This window comes from Leuciscus leuciscus (genome assembly GCF_965113295.1).
Source record: "Leuciscus leuciscus genome assembly, chromosome: 5".
Taxonomy (NCBI): Eukaryota; Metazoa; Chordata; class Actinopteri; order Cypriniformes; family Leuciscidae; genus Leuciscus; species Leuciscus leuciscus.
Window position 1 is genome coordinate 42,310,559 of NC_138729.1, and position 20,394 is coordinate 42,330,952.

Genomic DNA, 20,394 nt, shown 5'->3' on the forward strand with positions numbered 1-20,394 from the left:
TAATCTTTGTCATTCCTCTCTAAGAGGTATTCTTGTGCTACGCATATCCAATCAGTCATCTCTGTCCCAAGCACTTATAAAATGCATTCGGCCCAGACAGGTGACCAGTCAAAGAGCATTATCCATCCCTTTGTCTGACCGAGCTCGCATTACGCTGCTACGCTTCCCATTTGACAGAGACGATTTATAATGCACGCTGACACCTGTAAAGTACAAGCTACCTCATTCTCTTCTCCTCCACTTGAGGAGTGTGAAATTCATTAGTTGAATGGTTATGAAGAGATTAGGAATGTGACGTAATGGATCTCAATTATGATTTATTCAGTCTGGTTGCATGAGAGAGCTGCAGCTGGATCTCTTGAATATGAAGAGGCGTGCAAGAGTGTGTGTTTGTATGCAGTGTTTGTGTTTGTGTGTCTTTTTATGTGGAAGCAGCTCATTCATGCCAAGAGACTCAGAGAGTAGCGCTACTTCCAGTTATTTTTTTTTGTGTGGCATATTATTAATGTCATCATACAATTTTTTTTTTTTTTTTGAGCTGTGTGGTTAGGTTGTAGGTTGGCCTGCATTGTTTTTATTTTTACTGGTGTGTCATAGCACATATTTTTGTAGTATTTTTTAGCTTTATATGTAGCTAAGTGGAATAAAGTAGATATGAACCTATAGCCTTCATTCATTCATCATGTTTATCTGTCAGGACGCCAGATGAAAAACTGCTCATGTTAAAGACAGGGAGATTTTTCCTCCTCTATTGTATTGTCTCCTCCTTTGTTTTTCTCTCATTCCCATTCCTCTTCTAAACACACACACACACACACACACACACACACACACACACACACACACACACACACACACACACACACACACTGATGTTTTCTCAGTCTCTCATTCTGTCGGTAGCTGTAGTTGTGATACACTCCTGGCCCCACATGTGTGAGTTGAAGATCGGTGAGGTTTCTACCTGCCTGATTTTAATGCGCATTTAATGCGTAAGCCATATAAGACTAAACATCTGACAGAGTTTAATACAATTACAGGTAGTATTCTGTATTTATTTATGAGTCATTGAGGCGAATGCACTAGTCACTAGTGGTATTTCAGTGCAAAAATGTCAATTTCTTCACTAACCACCTGCAGTCCAGTTTAACCAGGTTTAACCAGCTGCAGCATGGGACTTTCAGTTAAATCAGTTCTTTTCAGCATAAACATGCCCACTTTTTTTATGTAAATTAGGCTTATAGATTTGCAGTGAACTGTTTACTGTTTACCATCACCGTCCACTGAAAGTAGCCAGTTAACTAAATTGTTTTAAATAGATGTTTGTGTGCCTCACATCTAATCAAGTTTTTTCTACTCTGACACACATTCAGAGTAAACTCTGAAATCTCCAACAGATTTTTCTTATGCAATATATTGTATACAGTATACAGTATATTAAACATGAAAAATCTGATTGGATATAAAAAAAAAAATTATTTGCATCTTTATATATACACTGTTCAAAAGTTTGGGGATTTTGTATGTTTTTGAAAGAAGTATATTGCACTCACCAAGGCTACATTTGTTTGATCAAAAATAAAAATGTTTAAAATTTTAAATAGCTGTTTTCTATTTTAATACATTTCAAATGGTATTTATTCCTGTGATGGCAAAGCTGCATTTTCAGGGCTGAGTTTCCCGATAACGTTGTCTCTTAGCGCGCTACGAAGACTCTTAAGGTATAACTTACATGTAACTAAAGGTATACCATTGCTAGGCGTGTTCCCCGAACCTTAGGACGCTGCTAAAGATATACCTTCTTACGTGCGACGTTACCCGGTGCTGTCCGTGGCTATGGTGCTGAATTGATTGATATCGACGGCTCGAGAATCAATTATTCTCTCGTGCAGGGGCTGTTTCACTGCATTATGTGAGAAAGCGTTGTTCTTTATAAAAGAAGCACTTTAGAAATAGTTGAAATTGCATTTATTAGGACTATCGGGATATTATAAAAAAATTATCCAAACTATAATAGCCTATAATAGCCTAGCCTACATATTTTAAAATTGTATCATATATTGCTGCCATGATAACCATTTCAAATTTTTACGTGCTTTCTTCTCTTTCCCATTTTTGTTCGCTGAGGTGGAGCTGCGATAAAAATATTGTTCTTGTAAATACTTTCCAGCATTTCAGTAATAAAAGTGTACATCTTACGTAAGGTGCTCGGCAGTGATCAAAAAGGATTTAAACAGTGAATTTTTAATCTCTTCTTGTAAACTCAGAGATTTGGATTCAGACGGCAATTAAATTACCACACGACCTGTTTGTCAAAAAACAGTAGGTACTAATTTGGCCAGGGATTTTTACGCGGGTTGGGTGAGAAAAAACACTGATATTATGGATTCGGACGGCACTAAAATCACCGAATTACCCCTGTAAATGTGTAAAATACCGGACGAGCCCATGAGAAAAAATTAGCGTCTGAATAGGACTTAACTGACAGTAGCCTATGCTTTCACTGGCCTTTAAAAGCGCTCTTTTATTAAAATAAATTTATTAAATTTTATTATATATAATAATATAATTAAAATTCTAACAACAATCAGTGTAATGACAATTTTATTCTTTGCATAAAAACACTTGAATTAGCCTAATTGAACACTGTCTGTGTGTATTAAAACTTCAGAATTATATTCATATAGACCTGCAACAGTGATAAGGTAAAGCTAAGAGTAGCCCAGACCAACCTTCCGAACGAATGACTTACAGAAGGTATACTTAACTAAGAATGTTTCGGGAAACACGTATTAACGATAAGGTACAGCTTAAGGTGCAACTTAAGAACGACGTAGCATTTAGAAGGTTTCGGGAAACCCAGCCCAGCATCATTACTCCAATCTTCAGTATTACATCAGAAATGTCCTTCAGAAATTGCCCTTATCAATGTTGAAAATGGTTGTGCTGCTTAATTTTTTGTGGAAACTGTGATGATTCTTTGATGAATAGAAATTTCAAAAGAACAGCATTTTCTTTTGAATATATATCTTTTTTGTAAGAGTGTAAATATTTTACTATTCAATTTGTGTTCCATGTTTAATACATTTTATAATATGATGCAAATGTGGCAAAGAGACTAGATTCAATATATGAAAGGTGTTTTTTAAAGTCATTCACCTAGATACTTGCAGAGCTAGTAAATTTGGTCTTGTATATTACACATTTGTTTAGTACTGTAAATGAGAAACACAAAACATAGGCTGTTTCGGGTTAAACACCGTAATTTAACAAAATAGCATATGTTAAACTAAACAGAACCATAACAGAACTATCAACCATATTAATTACCAACAACTATTCTTTATAGTCCTTATAAGACCTTCAAACTGTGCGTTATTATGTAGCAAAAAAATAATAATTAAGCAAAATTGACTTAGAGCAGCTCTTATTTTATATTTCCAATCTCTCCTGCCCTCTCTCTCTCTGTATGTCTAGTGGAGGTTTTGAGCTTCTCTCTCTGGATGGCGTTGTAATGACTCATTATCGCTATGGATACTGCGATAACTGACCTCTCCTCTCTGCGTAATTACCAGCCTTTTCATAATGTTAAAATGTCAATTATGGCCACGACCAGGCTTCCTCCGAGCTCTCGCTCTCATTTTCTGTCTCTCGCGCTTTCTTTTCTCTCCAATAAAGGAGTGTTTTCTCCTGAGAGGAATGTGTTCTCATGCTAAATATTTATGTGGTAAATACTTGAGGAGATGAATTCAGAGAGACCCAAACCCACATGAAGACCCATTAACCCTCTCTGAATGTGATGAAATGATTGCATAATTGAGAATATGATAATTAATCTCTGTCAAAGCCGAGCAATCGTGAGATATGAAACATCACAGTGCCAGCAGGCATCAGCTTTACATTAGAGAGACTTGCCTTTCCCTGCACCTCAATTTATTTCAGATTGTTATTTTCAAATCAATTTATCTGTTTTTGTGGTGGATTTCAGCTGTATTCCATCCATCATTTTATTAGGAGAGTAAAAGGACAGGGCTGAAAAGTTCCCAAAAATTGATTTGGGAAAGTTTCAAATGTATTTCAAATTTTATATAAATATATTCTAATATTTAAAAATAGATATATTTAATGGGATTAATTTAAATTTATATAGAAATTAAACAGCAAATATCTCTTTCATATAGGACACAGAGATCCTGAACACAGCAATTCTGACTGGACGGCGCGTTGCCATGCCGGTAAAGGTTGTTTCTGTGGAACAGGACGGAACGGTGAGAGAGGTGGATGACCCCTTGACCTGCATCTCCACAGATGAGGACGTCCTCAAGGTGAGAGCTCACCTGCTTTATTTTGTGTTACCTTCTTCATCCTCTCCCCCCCGCTCTCCATCAAAAGTTTAGACAGGTGGGGCCTTGCATTGTCGATAGATTTCATCAAGCGACAGGCTCCAGGGTGACTCAGGGAAGCCCAGACTGGTGACAAAGAGGAGATGAACAGACAAGAAAAACAGCGGGTGCCTGTGAAAGGCGTTTTTCCCTCCGCAAAGTTATTCTTTTTATCGGGTTTGAGTTACACACTCAGAAATGCACACATACACAAAAAAAGACATTTCCAGAACTGAATAATTGTCTGGAAGACAAACGCGAGATGTGTCACATCACATGAAATGACTGAGCCGATGCAAATGAAGACATGAAAGGTAGCAGAACCCCCCCAAAAAAAGAATGAAGGAATTATAAGGATGAAAAATTCTGATGTAACAGGAAGAAACACCTTAAAAGATAAACAAGCCAACCACGTCATACCTGTCTGTTTATTCTTATTCAATTCAGCAAGTAATTATTGCTGAAGATGTTTACGGTGCACACTGGTCATTTTACTGGACTTGTGGTTTTGGGTTTATCTGGTCCCAACTGGACGTGTTTCATAGATTTAATTTTTAATTTTAAAGTTTCTCTGTTGAAAAATAGCCAAATGTCTAGTGTGTAATGTTAGGGATTTTGAGTTTTTTGAAGTACACTTATTTAAAGGTATACACTATATAACTTTTGGGCCTCTAGCGGTTAAAAAACATGCATTTTGCAGAAGAACATTGGGACATACTGTAGCTTCAGAATAGATAATGCTTTACAATTACAATAGAGCGCTACTGTATATATGGCAATTCATCTGTTCAAATACCTTACTCACCTGTTGAGTAATAATAACGACATCTCCGCTTTGCCTCTCTCAGTCTCTCAGTTCTCTCCATCTCCGAAAAGCCAAGCCAACCTTGATTCTAGTTTTATTACGAGCTCTGTCACATTCTCTTTTTGTCAGCAGACTCTCCTCTATTCTGTGTTTTTTAAAAACGGGTAATTCCCCGGAGGTTTGAGATTTACTGTGTTCCATGTCCACCTTTCTCGCAATTTCCAGTGAAAAACCTTCCCGTCAGGTCTAAAATATTATACTTATATTAGGCTTACCATAGTGAAGCAGGGTTAGATAAAAACCTGTTTTGGAAGAAGGATTTATGATGTATTGATTATCAGTTTGGTTAATTCTGAGAGAAAAAAAATGACATAGTGTACCTTCAAAAGGTGTGTGTGTGTGTGTGTGTGTGTGTGTGTGTGTGTGTGTGTGTGTGTGTGTGTGTATACCTGTATACTACCATCCAAAGCTTTGGGGTCAGTAAGAAATTAGGATTTTATTCAGCAAAGATGCATTAACTTGGTCAAAAGTTTATAATGTTAACATTGATAATAATAAGAAATGTTTCTTGTGCATCAAATCAACATTATATTTGAAAATATATTTCAATAGAAAACAGTTGTCTTAAATTGTAATAATATTACACAATATTACTGTTACATCAAATAAATGCAGCCTTAATGTGCATAAGAGACTTGTTTAAAAAAAAAAAAAAAAAAAAAATCTTGCCCCAAACTTTTGAACCGTACTATAAATTACTCTTACTCTGTTTCTTTTGTAAAATATAAAAACACTTGCTTTTTGGGGCCAATAGTCAATTTTACCCTTGGGGGTTGCGTGAAAGTAGCATCAGAGTCTGCGTTGTCATGCTCTCCTGAGCTCTGAGCTAATAACTGAACCTTCCCGATGCTGAGGCAATTTCCATTTACAAGCAGCAATATGTAGTTTAAATACAATCAATACCCAGTAACAATGAAAAACTCATTCCAGAGCTTTAATGCAAAGTTGAACAACAGAGCGTGTTATTAAGGGAATTACAGGACGCTCATTTTTTTGTTGGTGTTGTGATGGGGGGGAAAGAGCATCAGGGTAGGAAGAGAATCTGCTTCATGACAGAAACATGTGGTGGGGAAATTGCGGCAGGTGTACCTGTCTACTTGCGGTTGTCATAAAGATAAATGTCATAAAGCTTGAACTCAGGGTGACATGCGTGACAGGTGTAAACAGGAAACATGACAGCGTTGCAACTGAGGACGAGATACAGAAGTGCACCGTCAGGATAAACTCAACTACGAGAAAGGTTGAAAAGGCTAGCATATCCCAGCTTTATTTGTACAATATAAAAATAAACAAAGAAAAGAATAATGCTTGCAAACATACTTTCACCACATTCTCTTTCAATGGCGATACATTAATTAATTCAGGGTTGAGCTAAAGGATAATGTTGTCTTTTATAAAAGATGTCACCTTGTCACATTGCCACCCTGCAGGTTCAGGTGTGAATGCGATCTTATCTTTATCGTCGCACGCTGTGGTTAATCAGTTCCGCGTTTGTGTGGGTTGAAGGGCTCTCGTAATGATGGCTGATCAAATAAATAAAGGAGTCGGCTAAAGAGATCCCATAGGCTTTAGCGCTCAAATCCCACTCTTTAACCAGCGTCTGTGAGAGCGAGGCCATGGCCTTAATTGGTTCCTGTGAAGACTCCCTCAGTAATGTCTGCGGTAATTGAATTTGACAAAGAACAAGAAGGACAGAGGCATGGAGGAAGGGGTGAGAGAATGTGTGTGTGTGTGTGTGTGTGTATGTGTGTGTGTATACATGCTCAGACACATGGGGACACACAAAATAAAGAGGATTATAAATCAATCTTTCACATTCTCACCCCTTTTTCTCAGTCTTTCACGGTGTGTTTTACTCTCTGTTGTAACATTTTCATTTATTGTGGAAAATCATCTGGTTTTACTGTATCTCGGCTAGTGTAGACACTGCAGGTGTCCTCTATGTAAGAGAGAGCACGGTGCTGAGAGGTGTACGGTGCTAATCCGTTTAATAACTCATTCACTTTGCAGTGACTGGCGGGCAGATATCCGGCGAGCCCGTAATCGTGTAAAACTCTGATCAGGTTAGGAGCATCAGACCGCTCCTATTCTCAGGTTCAGCTGAGCAAGACAGAAACTAAATATATTTGTCAAGAGAGTGGTTAAGAGTTGCAGTGTGTGTGTGTGTGTGTGTGTGTGTGTGTGTGTGTGTGTGTGTGTGTGTGTGTGTGTGTGTGTGTGTGTGTGTGTGTGTGTGTGTGTGTGTGTGTGTGTGTGTGTGTGTGTGTGTGCGTGCGTGCATGCGTGTGTGTGTGTGTGTGTTCATTTTTTATTATTTATCTTCAGAAATTATTACTTAGATATGATAAATGTTTCATTAAGATTACACAGTCTTTTTTCTGAATATGTTGTGGATCCTGAAGTGATTATTAATTTGTATTACTGAAACCCTCCAGATCGTTAAGAAGTCTGAATTCATCTGTATTCATTTGTTTTTATATTTTTAAAGTTCAAGTCTTTTTTTGCAGTTGAGTTTTGTCCAAAAGATTCTTTTGGGAAGAAAATGATGCTTAACATATTGCATAAACAGGGCTAGCTGTCACTTTTCAGTCCAGTGAATATTGCTTAGGGTGAGTTTATTTGTTAAAAGTCCATTTTTGAATAAGGCGCATACCTCAAAGTCTATAAAACAGCTATTGAACATTTCCATCATTTTTGTCCAAGATTATATGACACAGTTCATTGAATACTTGTCACAAAAGTTGTCAAAATAGAATCTGTCATTAAACAGACATTTATCCACCTTATTATTATGCAAATGTAAACTAGTTCCTGTGAATGTGTGAGACTTATAGGTAAATATATTATAGTTAAATAACTATAGGTTATTTAACTATAAAATAACCTATAGTTTTGTGTAGAGCTTTTGTAAGCGGCTGACACCGCAATCCTTGCATATTCAAGTTAACTGTATCCTCTCTTACATTAAAAATAAGGTGGATAGGCTTTTCTTAGGGAAATTTAAACAGCAAAATGATTAAAAAAAAAAATTCTAATTAATAAATTATATGAATTTGTAACATTTAAAAACAACTAACCCCATCTCTTTTATATGGTTACTGTTCTATTTTCACATGGGTGATTTTGATATGATTAGAAAAGAGCAGGATCTTATAGTGCATAATCAGAAAAATTTCAATATAATGTGGACATAAACTGCTTATAACCCCCATAAACATCCCAGCCACTAATCAATCACCGCAACGCCCTTTTAAAACTATATAGATCTTTCTGAGCTTAGGATGTACAGTGGATATGGCTAAGCTCCCATAATACTGCTGTCTCTACCCAGTGGACCCGTAACTCACAACTAATGGACCCTACGAGACCCTCCCAGGGGCTCTTTCCAGCTCTGGTAATAGCCTTTGACCTAACCTTCCTCTCTCTCTGAGCCCATGTGAGAGAGTGGGGAGGAAGCGGTTAACCCCCCCCCCCCCCCAAACCCTCTTCTTCCCAACGGGAGCTATTAAACACCTTCTTTAAAGCATTATCAGGGCTACCCGCTGCATGTGATGGCCAATAGAATTTTAACAAACGACAGGGTATCCGTTCGGCACTTTGCATCACAATTCATAAAACAGCTAAGCATGCCGTAGTATGCACTGCTTAAAGGAATACGCCGACTACTTGGGACTTTAACTTATTCACCGTATCCCCCAGAGTTAGATAAGTCCATACACACCCTTTTCATCTCCTTGCGTGCCGTAACTCTGTCTGACGCATCCACCGCTAGCCTAGCTTAGCACAAGACTGGAGGTAAACGACTCTAGCTAGCATACTGCTCCTAATAAGTGACAAAATAACGCCAACATTTTCCTATTTACATGTTGTGATTTGTATAGTCACAGCGTGTACAAATAACAAGGTCACATGAGACACAGCCATCGTATACAATACTGGGAACTATATTCTCAGAAGGTGAAGCACTGCTACTTGGGCGGAGTGATTTGCTCGCAGCACCTGAGAAGCCCTGTGATGAGGAGCAGAGAGTTGAAGTAAATCATTCTGCCCAAGTAGCAGTGCTTCGTCTTCTGAGAATATAGTTCCCAGTATGTATACGGTTAGAAGATGGCTGTGTCTCATGTGACCTTGTTATTTGTACACGCTGTGACTATACAAATCACAACATGTAAATAGGAAAATGTTGGCGTTATTTTGTCACTTATTAGGAGCAGTATGCTAGCTAGAGTCGTTTACATCCAGTCTTTGTGCTAAGCTAGGCTAGCGGTGGGTGCGTCAGACCGAGTTACGGCACGCACGGAGATGAAAAGGGTATGTATGGACTTATTTAACTCTGGGGGATACGGTGAATAAGCTGAAGTCTCAAAAAGTCGGCTTGTTCCTTTAACTTCTTGTATATTTATGTGTATTATCTTTCAAGCATAATGCTGGCAGATACTGTGAGTTATCTGACATGCAGCATGCTGACAGACATATGGAAACTTTCTGTTATGTTAAAAGGCCTTTTCTTCTGAATTATTCAACAATATGCTGGGGTTTTTTCACTATAAACACCTTAGAACAAAGCTTCCATCTGTGTTTGAGTGTGTGTGTGTGTGTGTGTGTGTGTGTGTGTGTGTGTGTGTGTGTGTGTGTGTGTGTGTGTGTGTGTGTGTGTGTGTGTGTGTGTGTGTGTGTGTGTGTGTGTGTGTGTGTGTGTGTGTGTGCCCAAACAGTACTCAAACCGACACCATGGAAAATGGGACTGGCATAGCTGCTGGTGCTGTGCAGTGATGGCAGTATTTTCTAATCAGATATGTTACAAGAGATTGACTTCACATGATATGATAGCATACTGTGTAAGTAACCAAATACACATGCTCACACAGATGGAACAGCGCTTAAAGGTGTTTATGGGAAACAATGACAGATTGTAGCGGAGATGCAGGGGTATCGGAGAAGAAAAGAATCCTGAAGTTGACATTCAATGTTTATTGATAACTAGTAAATAAGTTTTTTAGCCCATTCATTGCGGTGAACCTGTCCGGGTTTGAGGTCTTTTGGGCTTTATCATTACTGCTCAACTGCTCCATTTTCTAAGGACACTATTTGTGGGAATATGTGTATCTTTTGACCTGTCTCAAAGAAGGGCTTTGTTTTTAGTTCATCTCCCAAAGAGAGTATGTTGATGAAGGTTTAGACCACTAATAATAATATCAGACATATTGGGGACACCCATGACTTATATACCTATGCAAATATTATGTAAATGCCGCATATCAATTTCAGAAGTTTGAAAAGGACCTGACTTCCCATTCTAGGACAAACTGACTCACAGAAATCAACCCACTGCTCCAAGTGTTTCAGAGAGTCACCGAAGACATACGACTTTGAACATTTTGTGATTATTTACCCTTACCCTCATGTTGTTTCATGTTTGTGATGTGTTTTGAGGCACCAGGTTTGAATGTGCACAAGAATGAAAGACATTTGAGAGCTATATGGTGTAGGGGAAGATAAACGACTTACATTTTCAGTATTGTATTCACAAAGTTCTCATAATTTTAAGTTTATTTGTTCACAAATCTGACATTTTTTTCTACAACTGAAAAATATTTGGGGGGAAAGAAGACTCTTACCATGCAACAAAATATGAGAGACTGGGGCAAGTTGTCACTTTTTTATTGCATGAACACATACCTTAAAGTCTTGGCAACAAAACTAAAAAAGCTTGTAAACATTTCTACCGTTTTTGCACACTGGAACAGTGGAATCTGCCATTTAGCAGACTATTAGGCTTTTCAGATAAATTTAAATAGAAAAAACAACAATGAAACACTGTGATCACTTCATGAAACAGTATAAATATAAATATGGGTTTAAGTGGAAAAATATATATGCAATTTAAGTGTGTTACATTGCAGTTTTTATTTAACAATTAATCGTTAAAGGATCATGATCCCAATTTAAACAGCCACGCGATCTTATTCCTATATGACAACAATTCAGCTATGTCTGTTAAACCTTTGACAAGTATGACCATATCTGTGTTGGCACTGCTGCTAACAGCTTCACAACTACACAATATCGTTATTTTTGTGTTCAAATTATCACAGATAAATATTTAGTTCGGAAATAAACTCTGTCTACAGTAGTGATCAAAATAGACTAAATCAAGTAACTTGTCTGAAGTTTTGAAAAAAAATTGTTCAAAAACACTGATTCATCCAGTAATGAAACAAGTGAAGTGTTTATGAGTGAGTCATTGAATCATTCATTCAAACCTATCAAATTTATTGTTTTTAAATAGACTGCAGCAATTGACATTTTGTCAGAATATCTAGTAAATTTTGCTTAGTTGTCTATTCAGAATCGTAGGAGAATCATGATTAAAAAAAATTATATATTTTTTATATATATTTTTTAAATATATATTTTAGGTGAACTTTTCCTTTAATAATCAAGATGGAGTCAAGATGGCCGCAGTGTGAGTGTGTGTCGCACAGGTCGGTCTGTTTGAGTTGCTCTATTGTCGCTCTACACTCAATTTAGTACTGCTTCTTTGTATATAATGTGCCACAATCCTTATCAGTCTAGTCATATTCATGTGATAAAGACTTGATAAACATCGAACAGTGGAATAATGGTACTGGGTAAACAAGACCAGATCTCCTTGCAAACTTTATGGGACGGTATACAACAGATTAAGACTGAGATGCTAACTCACCCTGATTCTAAGGTCGATCCCATTCAAACAAAATTGAGCAGCATACAAATGTCCTTGGATACTCTTGGGGAACGTGTTCAAGTGTCACTTGAACAGCATATTAGTGCTAACGAAGACAATCTACAAAATCTTTCGACACAGATTAAAGATCTAACCAAAGATAACGCCTAACCTTACCTGATGGATAAGGTCCAGGTTCTAGAAAATTGAAGCAGATCTTCTAATCTTCGCTTTGTTAAGATTCCTGAATCCTCTGAAGGCCATGATGTTCACGGTTTCATATCCCAACTATCCACAGCTCTTCGGACGATAAAACTTCCCTACACCTCCCGCTATTGAGAGGGCTCATCGCACTCCTTTGTTTCAGAACAACGAGAGAGCTGGTCCAAGGCCTATCCTGATTAAACTTTCCAATTTTCAGGAAAAGGTAAAAATTCTTCGTCTTTCCAGAGAGAAGAAGGAGTTAGTTTTTAAAGGTACTCGTATTTATATTTACCCTGATTTCAGCGCGGAACTTTTAAAGAGGCGCCGCAGATTTAATAAAGTCAAACAGAGACTGCGTGAGCTGAACTTGAAATATTCTCTCCGATATCCATGTACACTGAGTGTGATTATTGTTGGCAAGCTTCAACTGTTTACTTGTCATAAAACTGCGGAAACTGCTTTTATGTCCTCGATGGACTCTCCACTATAAGGGGGTAAATGAGAGGGAAAAAAAGAACAAAAGGAAAAGTGTAAGAAGGCAGGATGAAGGAAAAGAGAAGGTTGGGGGAAATACATTTATACCTGTATTCACAGATGTTTTCATTGATGTTTTTTTTTTTTTTTACTTGAATTTAACACAATTAATTAAAGAAACCACTAGAGTTACCTCAAGGAGTCAATCTCTAATTGACTGGATACTAGTTACTCAACCTGATAGATTTGTTAAAGTTGGTATACTGCCTGATTGCTTTAGCGATCACTCAATTATTTATTGAATATGGAAAATCTAAATTCTGAAATTGCCTCCTAGAGTAATAAAAATTAGACAACATAAGAAGATGAATTCAGAGTTATTTATTAATGATTTAATTTCCATAAATTGGGATAGGTATCAGGCAATACCCAATATTTAGGATGCTTGGGATTCAAGGGAAAACACTTATACCACGGATAAATGCGGAACTTATAAATCTTTTTAGACAGAGAGACAAGGCCTGGGCTAAATTCCGCACGACTAGAACAAATGAAAACTGGGAATATTATAGGACCCTAAGAAATTTATCAAAAACTATGACTCATAATGCTAAATCAAATTATTTTAAAGATTGTTTATCTAATAACTTTAAAAATACCAAACAGTTTTGAAGTAATATAAAAGTTTTATTAAACACCTCAGATAAATGTGCTATTAAGCAGATAAGAGATGAAAACACGATAGTTCACGATTCCCTATCTATCGCCCAAGTATTTGGTAAATTTTTTCTACTGTTTGTTCTAATCTAACATCCAATTATTCATACATGAATAGTTATAATAAATCGACCTTGCAAGATAGTACTTTTACCTTTACTAAAATAACACCTACAGCAGTTCTGAAGGTTATTGATCAGCTTAGTGCTAATGGTGGTGCTGGACCTGATGGAATTGAGCCCAGATATATTAAACTTGCCTCTCATATTCTCATGTATCCACTGGCTGATCTCTTTAACATGTCTTTACAAACCAGTGAACTACCAGCTATCTGGAAGTATTCCCGCATTACTCCACTTTACAAAGGAAGTGATATTCTTGATCCACAGAATTATAGACCTATATCAATAATTTGTGTTATTGCTAAAGTATTTGAAAAATGTATTTATAATCAATCATCAAAGTATCTTGAAAATAGTAATATTTTATCACCTTCTCAATCTGGATTTAGGCCTAATTATTCAACAACTAGTGCTCTTCTAAAATTGACTAACGATGTATATTCACCATTAGGTAGTGGTGACCTTACAGGGGCTATCTTTATCGATCTTAAGAAGGTTTTGATCTAGTTGATCATTATTTATTATTAGATAATCTGTATGCAGTTGGTCTTTCTCAATTCTTATTTAAATAACAGAAAACAATGTGTTGTTATTCAAGGGAAACTATCTTATTTATTTATTCAAGAAAGAGGTGCCACAGGGCTCTACATTGGGTCCTCTTCTTTTTTCTTTTTTCATCAATGATCTTCCCTTAGTTCTTTCACTCTGTTCAGTTCTTCTCTATGCAGACGATACCGTTATTTATACTTCCAAACCCCAAATTCAAAATATACTCCAATCAGATTTTAATGCATTGCAAGATTGGCTCTATTCTAATAATTTATTACTTAATAAAGGTGGTGTGGATTTTTCAAACCTGCGCCCGCTAGATCGTGCGGCACCTCTAGCCAGTGAGGATCAAACTCTTCGCCTGGCTTTGTTTAATGCTAGATCGCTAGCCAACAAGACTTTTCTCCTCAATGACTTCTTCACTTCTCGTGAGTTGGATTTTATGTTCTTAACAGAAACCTGGCTTCATGATGGCGAGCTCACGCTTTTCTCCGAACTTCTTGCTCCCCAATGTGGCTTCCTCAGCTCCCCTCGGATCACAGGTAGGAGGACTAGCCGCTGTGTTTAAGTGTGCTTTTCAGTGTCGGGAGATTCCATTTGACAGCTGCTCTAGCTCTGAGCTGCAGCTGTTTGAGACAAATCTTCCAGTGACTGTTCCTCTTTTTCCCGGACATGTCCGGCCGCCGAGATCGTCCAAAATGTCCGGGATTCGGCTTTTGCTTTCTGCAGTCGCCATTCATTGTTTACATGCACACCTTTTGTTTCAATCTAACTGAATTCATTCCGATTGGTGAATCTGAATGTAGTGTTTACATGAACGCTAAACAAGTGATTGGTCGATGAGCGTTTTAACATTGCTGAGAAAATTCCCGCTCTTCCGTGAGAGATATGAGACCAGTGCGTCTCAGTAATCACGCCACCAGTCTCGCGCCGTTCTCCCGCGCCCCTCAGCCTCGTCCTGCTCGCCACAGTAAACATAATGAATGACGACTGTAGAACGCAAAAGCCGAATCCCGGACATTTTGGATGATCTCGAAATCCCGGGCAAATTCGACACGGAGACTCACTAGTAGCCTAGCCTTGTTGTTTTCAACTGCGCTCTGTAACCGTAAGGCGTGGCTTGGGAGTGGCCTCCTAGGGCAGCAAAGCAAGTGCATTCTGGGAGTTGTTGTCTTTCATCCACATAAGCCAAAAATACATTTTCTGGCTTTTCTCAGTCTAGAAAGCTCCAAATTAAAAAATTCTTCTACATAAATGACTTATTTTAAATACACATTCATCTTTCCAGAGGTGAAGTATCCCTTTAATGTGGAGGAACTCACCAACCTCTTTGACTCTACTTGTACTGAGATACTCGACTCTGTTGCTCCACTGAGGGAGAAACGCACCAAAGCGCTAACAGAACCTTGGCTAAATGACCATACCCGCTCTCTCAGACGTGCCTGCAGAACAGCTGAGAGAAAGTGGAAAAAGGACAAACTTCAAGTGTCATTTCAAAATTTAAAGGACACATTACATAAATACCAGGGATCAGTTAAATCTGCTAAAACAATTTTTTTATCTCACCTGGTTGCTAATAACTCCAAGAGGCCTCAGGTTATTTTTAAAGTGTTTAACTCTTGTTAACCCTTGTGAAACTGACTGTGCTGTGCCATCCACATTGTTGTGTGAAAACTTCCTGAAACACTTCATTGATAAAATTGCTGACCTGAGCTTTTCATCCCCTGCTTTAACCAGTGACCACTCTTTTCCTCCTTTATGCCCAGCTGTCTTCCAGCAGTTTGAGCCAGTTACATTACACTTTCTCTCTGACGTAGTTAAGCAGCTTCGTCTCGCCTGCTTGGAGAAGGTCGTTTTTAATCAACTTCAATCATTTCTAGATGATTTTAGTATTTATGAAAAGTTCCAGTCTGGTTTTAAACCCCGCCACAGTTCTGAAACTGCCCTTCTAAGAGTCTACAACAACCTTCTCTTAGCGGTTGACTCAGGAAAATCTGCTGTTTTAGTGCTTTTAGATTTGACTTCTGCCTTTGACACTGTCAACCACTCTATCCTCTTATCCCGACTCAAACAAAGTGTTGGCATTAAGAGCATAGCCCTAAAATGGTTTGAATCTTACTTGGCAGATAGGAGTTTTGCTGTCCACCTTGGGAATTGCTCTTCATCTGCTGCCCTTCTTTCTTGTGGGGTCCCCCAAGGTTCCATTCTGGGACCCATGCTCTTTTCTCTGTACATGCTGCCTTTAGGGTCCATTTTACAAAAACATAACATTTCTTTTCACTGTTTTTCAGATGATGTACAAATCTATTTGCCTGTAAAAAACAATGAGAAGGACACTGTCCAGCCTTTGTTGAACTGCTTGAGTGATCTCAAAATTTGGTTGGATCAGAATTTTCTTTGTCTCATTGGACTGAAATTGTTGTGTTTGGTCGTGCGGTACATTTTAGTGCCTGTGTAGGTGCTCTTGGTACTTTAGGTTCCCATATTCGACCTTTTACCAAGAATCAGGGTGTGATTTTTGACAGAGCTTTTAATTTTGACAAACAAATTAGTTTGGTTGTTAAAACCAGTTTCTTCCAGCTGAGACTTTTGGCTAAGGTCAAGCCCTACCTGCTACGCAAAGATTTTGAAAGAGTCATACATGCATTTATTACGTCCTGTTTAGACTACTGTAACTCTTTCTATGTTGGATTGGAGCAGTCATCCCTTCGTCGGTTACAGTTAGTCCAGAACGCAGCAGCTCGACTTTTAACCAGAACCAAAAAGCGCGACCACATTACACCGGTTTTGGCCACGCTTCACTGGCTTCCTGTTTGTTTTAGGATTGAATTTAAAATTGTATTAATTGTTTTCAAAATCTTAAATGGGTGTCGCCTTCTTATTTATCTGAGCTTTTACATGTCCACACACCTGTCAAAGTACTGAGGTCTTCCAATCAGATGCTCCTCAATGTGCCCAGATCCAGGTTAAAAAACAAAGGTGACCGAGCCTTTGCAGTGGCCTCTCCAAACCTCTGGAATAGTCTACCTATTCATGTAAGAAAAGCTCGGACCATTGAAACATTCAAGTCCTTGGTAAAGACCCATTACTATGCATTGGCTTTCAATTCAAGTTGAGCTTTGAAATCTTGACCTTTTTCTACTGTTGGTTATTTTGTATTGTATATTGTGTATTGTTTGTGTATATTATCTCTCCGATTTTGGATCTTGTTAAGCACTTTGGTCAGTTATGGTTGTTTTTAAACGTGCTATATAAATAAAATTGAACTGAACTGAACTGAAAGCTAAATCTCATGCAATGGTTTTTGGTACAAAGCGTATATCTAAATAAAAAATCTAATAATCTAACTATAATTTGTAATGATGGTAAATATCTACACAGAGTAGACCAAATAAAATATTTGGGATTATGGCTGGATCCTGAACTTACTTTTAAACCTCATATATACTTCGTAAAATTAATTTTGGGACGAGTGTATTGTACAGATCTAGAACTTGTTTTACATTTAACATTCGAAAAAGACAACTTATATTAGGCCTACCCTTCTTTCTTTATGCAGATGTAGTTTATCAGAATGCATCTAAAACTAATCTTTTACCTCTTACTACCGCTTATAATAAATTGTGTAGATTTGTTATTGGATGCTCATTTTTTACGCACCGTTGTATTATGTATGACATACTTAAATGGTCTCCACTCAATATTAGAAGGCATCTTCACTGGATGCAATTTATTTTCAAATGTGTACATTTTACCCTAATTATTTGAGACAGTATTTGATATTATATTCTTCATCATATCATTTAAGAAATTCTTTACATTATTTTTTTCTTACACATTTATAAGAAAGTTTCTGGGAAGAAAGCATTTAGGTTTAAGGCCCCTGCAGATTGGAATAATTTACCATTAAATGTAGGATCTTTGACTTCATTTTCTATGTTTAAAAAAAAAAGTTAGTTTTTTTTCCCGTTGTTTTGAAACTTCTTGTAATTGCTTTAGATCAGGGGTCGGCAAGTAACTTTGGCCGCGGGCCAATTTCTTTTTTAGCCAGTAGATGGCGGGCCAGCTACACTGAGTAGGCCTATGGATACAAATTAAATACTCTTAATGAATACTCTTAACGTCTACATTGCATATATCAGTGAAATCATTTTAAACAGATCAAGTACTATTGTGGTAACATATTACAGCCATTTTAATAAAGGTGTGAATAGCAATCATGCCTCATTCGCTTACAGTCCGACTTTTGAACTTTATTCCTTTTTTTTATTATTATTAATTCGGGACACACACATACACACCTAAGGTTTAAGGAGGTCTGCGCGGGACTGGTTTTTTTTTCCCGTCCCGCTCCCACAAGGTTCTATTCAGCAACCGCTTAAAATACACTGTGTTCACCCGCTTTATTTCCCGACCTGACGTGTCCGCAAATTTTAGATCTCATTTCCAGAATCTCACATTCAAATGTCTCTAACGGAAAGAGAGAGATTAAGTAGCCTATAACAATTATAAATGCTATACAAAAATTGTGTTCATGTCAATATAAAATATTATTTTAACATTGTACTGTCAGCAGAGAAAAAAAGTCACAGAAAAAAAGAAAGAAATATAAATAAAATAAGGCAAAGCCTATCACTCAAATTTCTAAGCAACATAAACGAAAACCATATTGCCCTTCTGACAAATGAAGTAGGCTATTTTCTGCCAAACTATTTCAAACATCCTTGCAAAAAAAGAATGTTGTTGACTGACAATGGTTTCACCAAACAGCTCCTCAGAGCTAGGTGTGCAGGTAGTCAGAATGAAGTGCGGATACACTGTCAAAAGATGTCGGGAGTGGACTATTGTCAGTCAGACCGCCCGCTCCGTCCAAAGTATTCGGTTGTTAAGTCGTGACGTAACCACTCTCCGATAATACTCTTTCCGGGTCCAAAGTCCAGGTCCTCTCTACCTACCTACCGCTTTCGCGAGTGTTTTGGTTATTAATGAGTGTTTTTACAATGCCGCAGTGCTGTGTCCCGTGTCCCGAGCTAACTCACTTCAACCTCGTAAATCTTCTTTTTCATTGATGCCTGGACTCTACCCTTAATTATGTCACCTGAGTGATGAGCTACACTAACCATTCTGTTGGTGTTAAAGGAATTTAAACCCTTTTTGACCGCCAAGGGTAAGAAGGACGTGATCGTAAATAAATGTACAGGTTCCACCATTGTTATTTCTGGACGAGAGGAGCGCTTGGACCCGGAAAAGGCTAAACGTCACGCGTGACGTCAGACTTAACAATCGGATTGGTACACCACAGTTCCGACCGCTTTAAAATGTAATCCCGTGCCGCATGATTCCTTATGGGCGTTTCACACAGTAGCCTATGCGGCGGTGAAATCGCCCCACGGCTTTTCTCAAGTTGTGGAAGAGTTTTGTGCAGCATTTAATGCAAATATTTTTTTATCAGGTAATACATTATTTATCAGTGTGTTATACCCGAATAAATAATAAGTAACGAATGATACACGGGGCCTATTTGTAAACCGTTATTGTAAAATAAAAATAGGGTGATAAAAAAAAAAAACGGACTACCAAAATAATCCGGCGGGCCAGAAAATATTGCTGACGGGCCAGTTTTGGCCCGCGGGCCGCCTATTGCCGACCCCTGCTTTAGATGATAGTCTATGATTATATTTATTAATGCTAGGCAAAAATTCATAGGCAAAAAAAAAGTACTTTTTGTAGTGGTGTGTTTGTTGTTTTGAATTAGGTTACTGTTGTTTTTGTTTTGTCTTGTGTATATTGTTTTGTTTTGTGTTATGTTATTTAACTCTTGTGTATTAGGACCCCCTTGAAAACGAGATGATGAATCTCAAGGGGCTTATCCTAAAAAAGAAAATTTGTTAGAATAATATGTGTAAAAAAATTTGTGAAGACCCCATGGACTGGAGAGTTCATGACTCACTAATGACTGGTGATTGCATGCTCTAGTAAAAGCAATTTTCATTGCTGAATGAATAAGCATTTAAGCATATTTGGAATTAGCTGAAGCCACATCAACAAGAATCTTGCACGCAAATGAAAACTCTCTGATTAAAGAAATAAGACTTAAGGTTAGCACCACACTTTTGAACTCTCTTTTGCCTCCCTCTCTCCTACTCTGTCTATTAATCTTTTTTCGCCTCTGTGTTTCTCTGTGACACTCTGATCATTTGCTGAGCTTTTAAGTCCCACGTCATGAATGCAAGGGAACAGGCAACGATGAGCGCTATGATCAATCACAAAAAAATCGAATTATGCTAAGCTAAGTACTTGAAGAGTGAACATAAGGAGAGTGAACATAAGGAGAGAGAAATGTTTATTCTATGTGGGTCTAATATCAGAAATCTT

The 20,394-nt window shown here is 37.7% G+C and overlaps 1 protein-coding gene across 1 annotated transcript in view; it reads left to right on the plus strand.

The window, feature by feature from the left end:
• LOC309499133 (transmembrane protein 132C) overlaps positions 1 to 20,394 on the plus strand; it is a 241,874-nt gene that overhangs the window by 194,799 nt on the left and 26,681 nt on the right. The window contains exon 5 of the mRNA XM_082170196.1: positions 4,182 to 4,325. Within this exon, the coding sequence (XP_082026322.1) occupies positions 4,182 to 4,325 (144 nt within the window). The remainder of the gene's footprint in view (positions 1 to 4,181; positions 4,326 to 20,394) is intronic.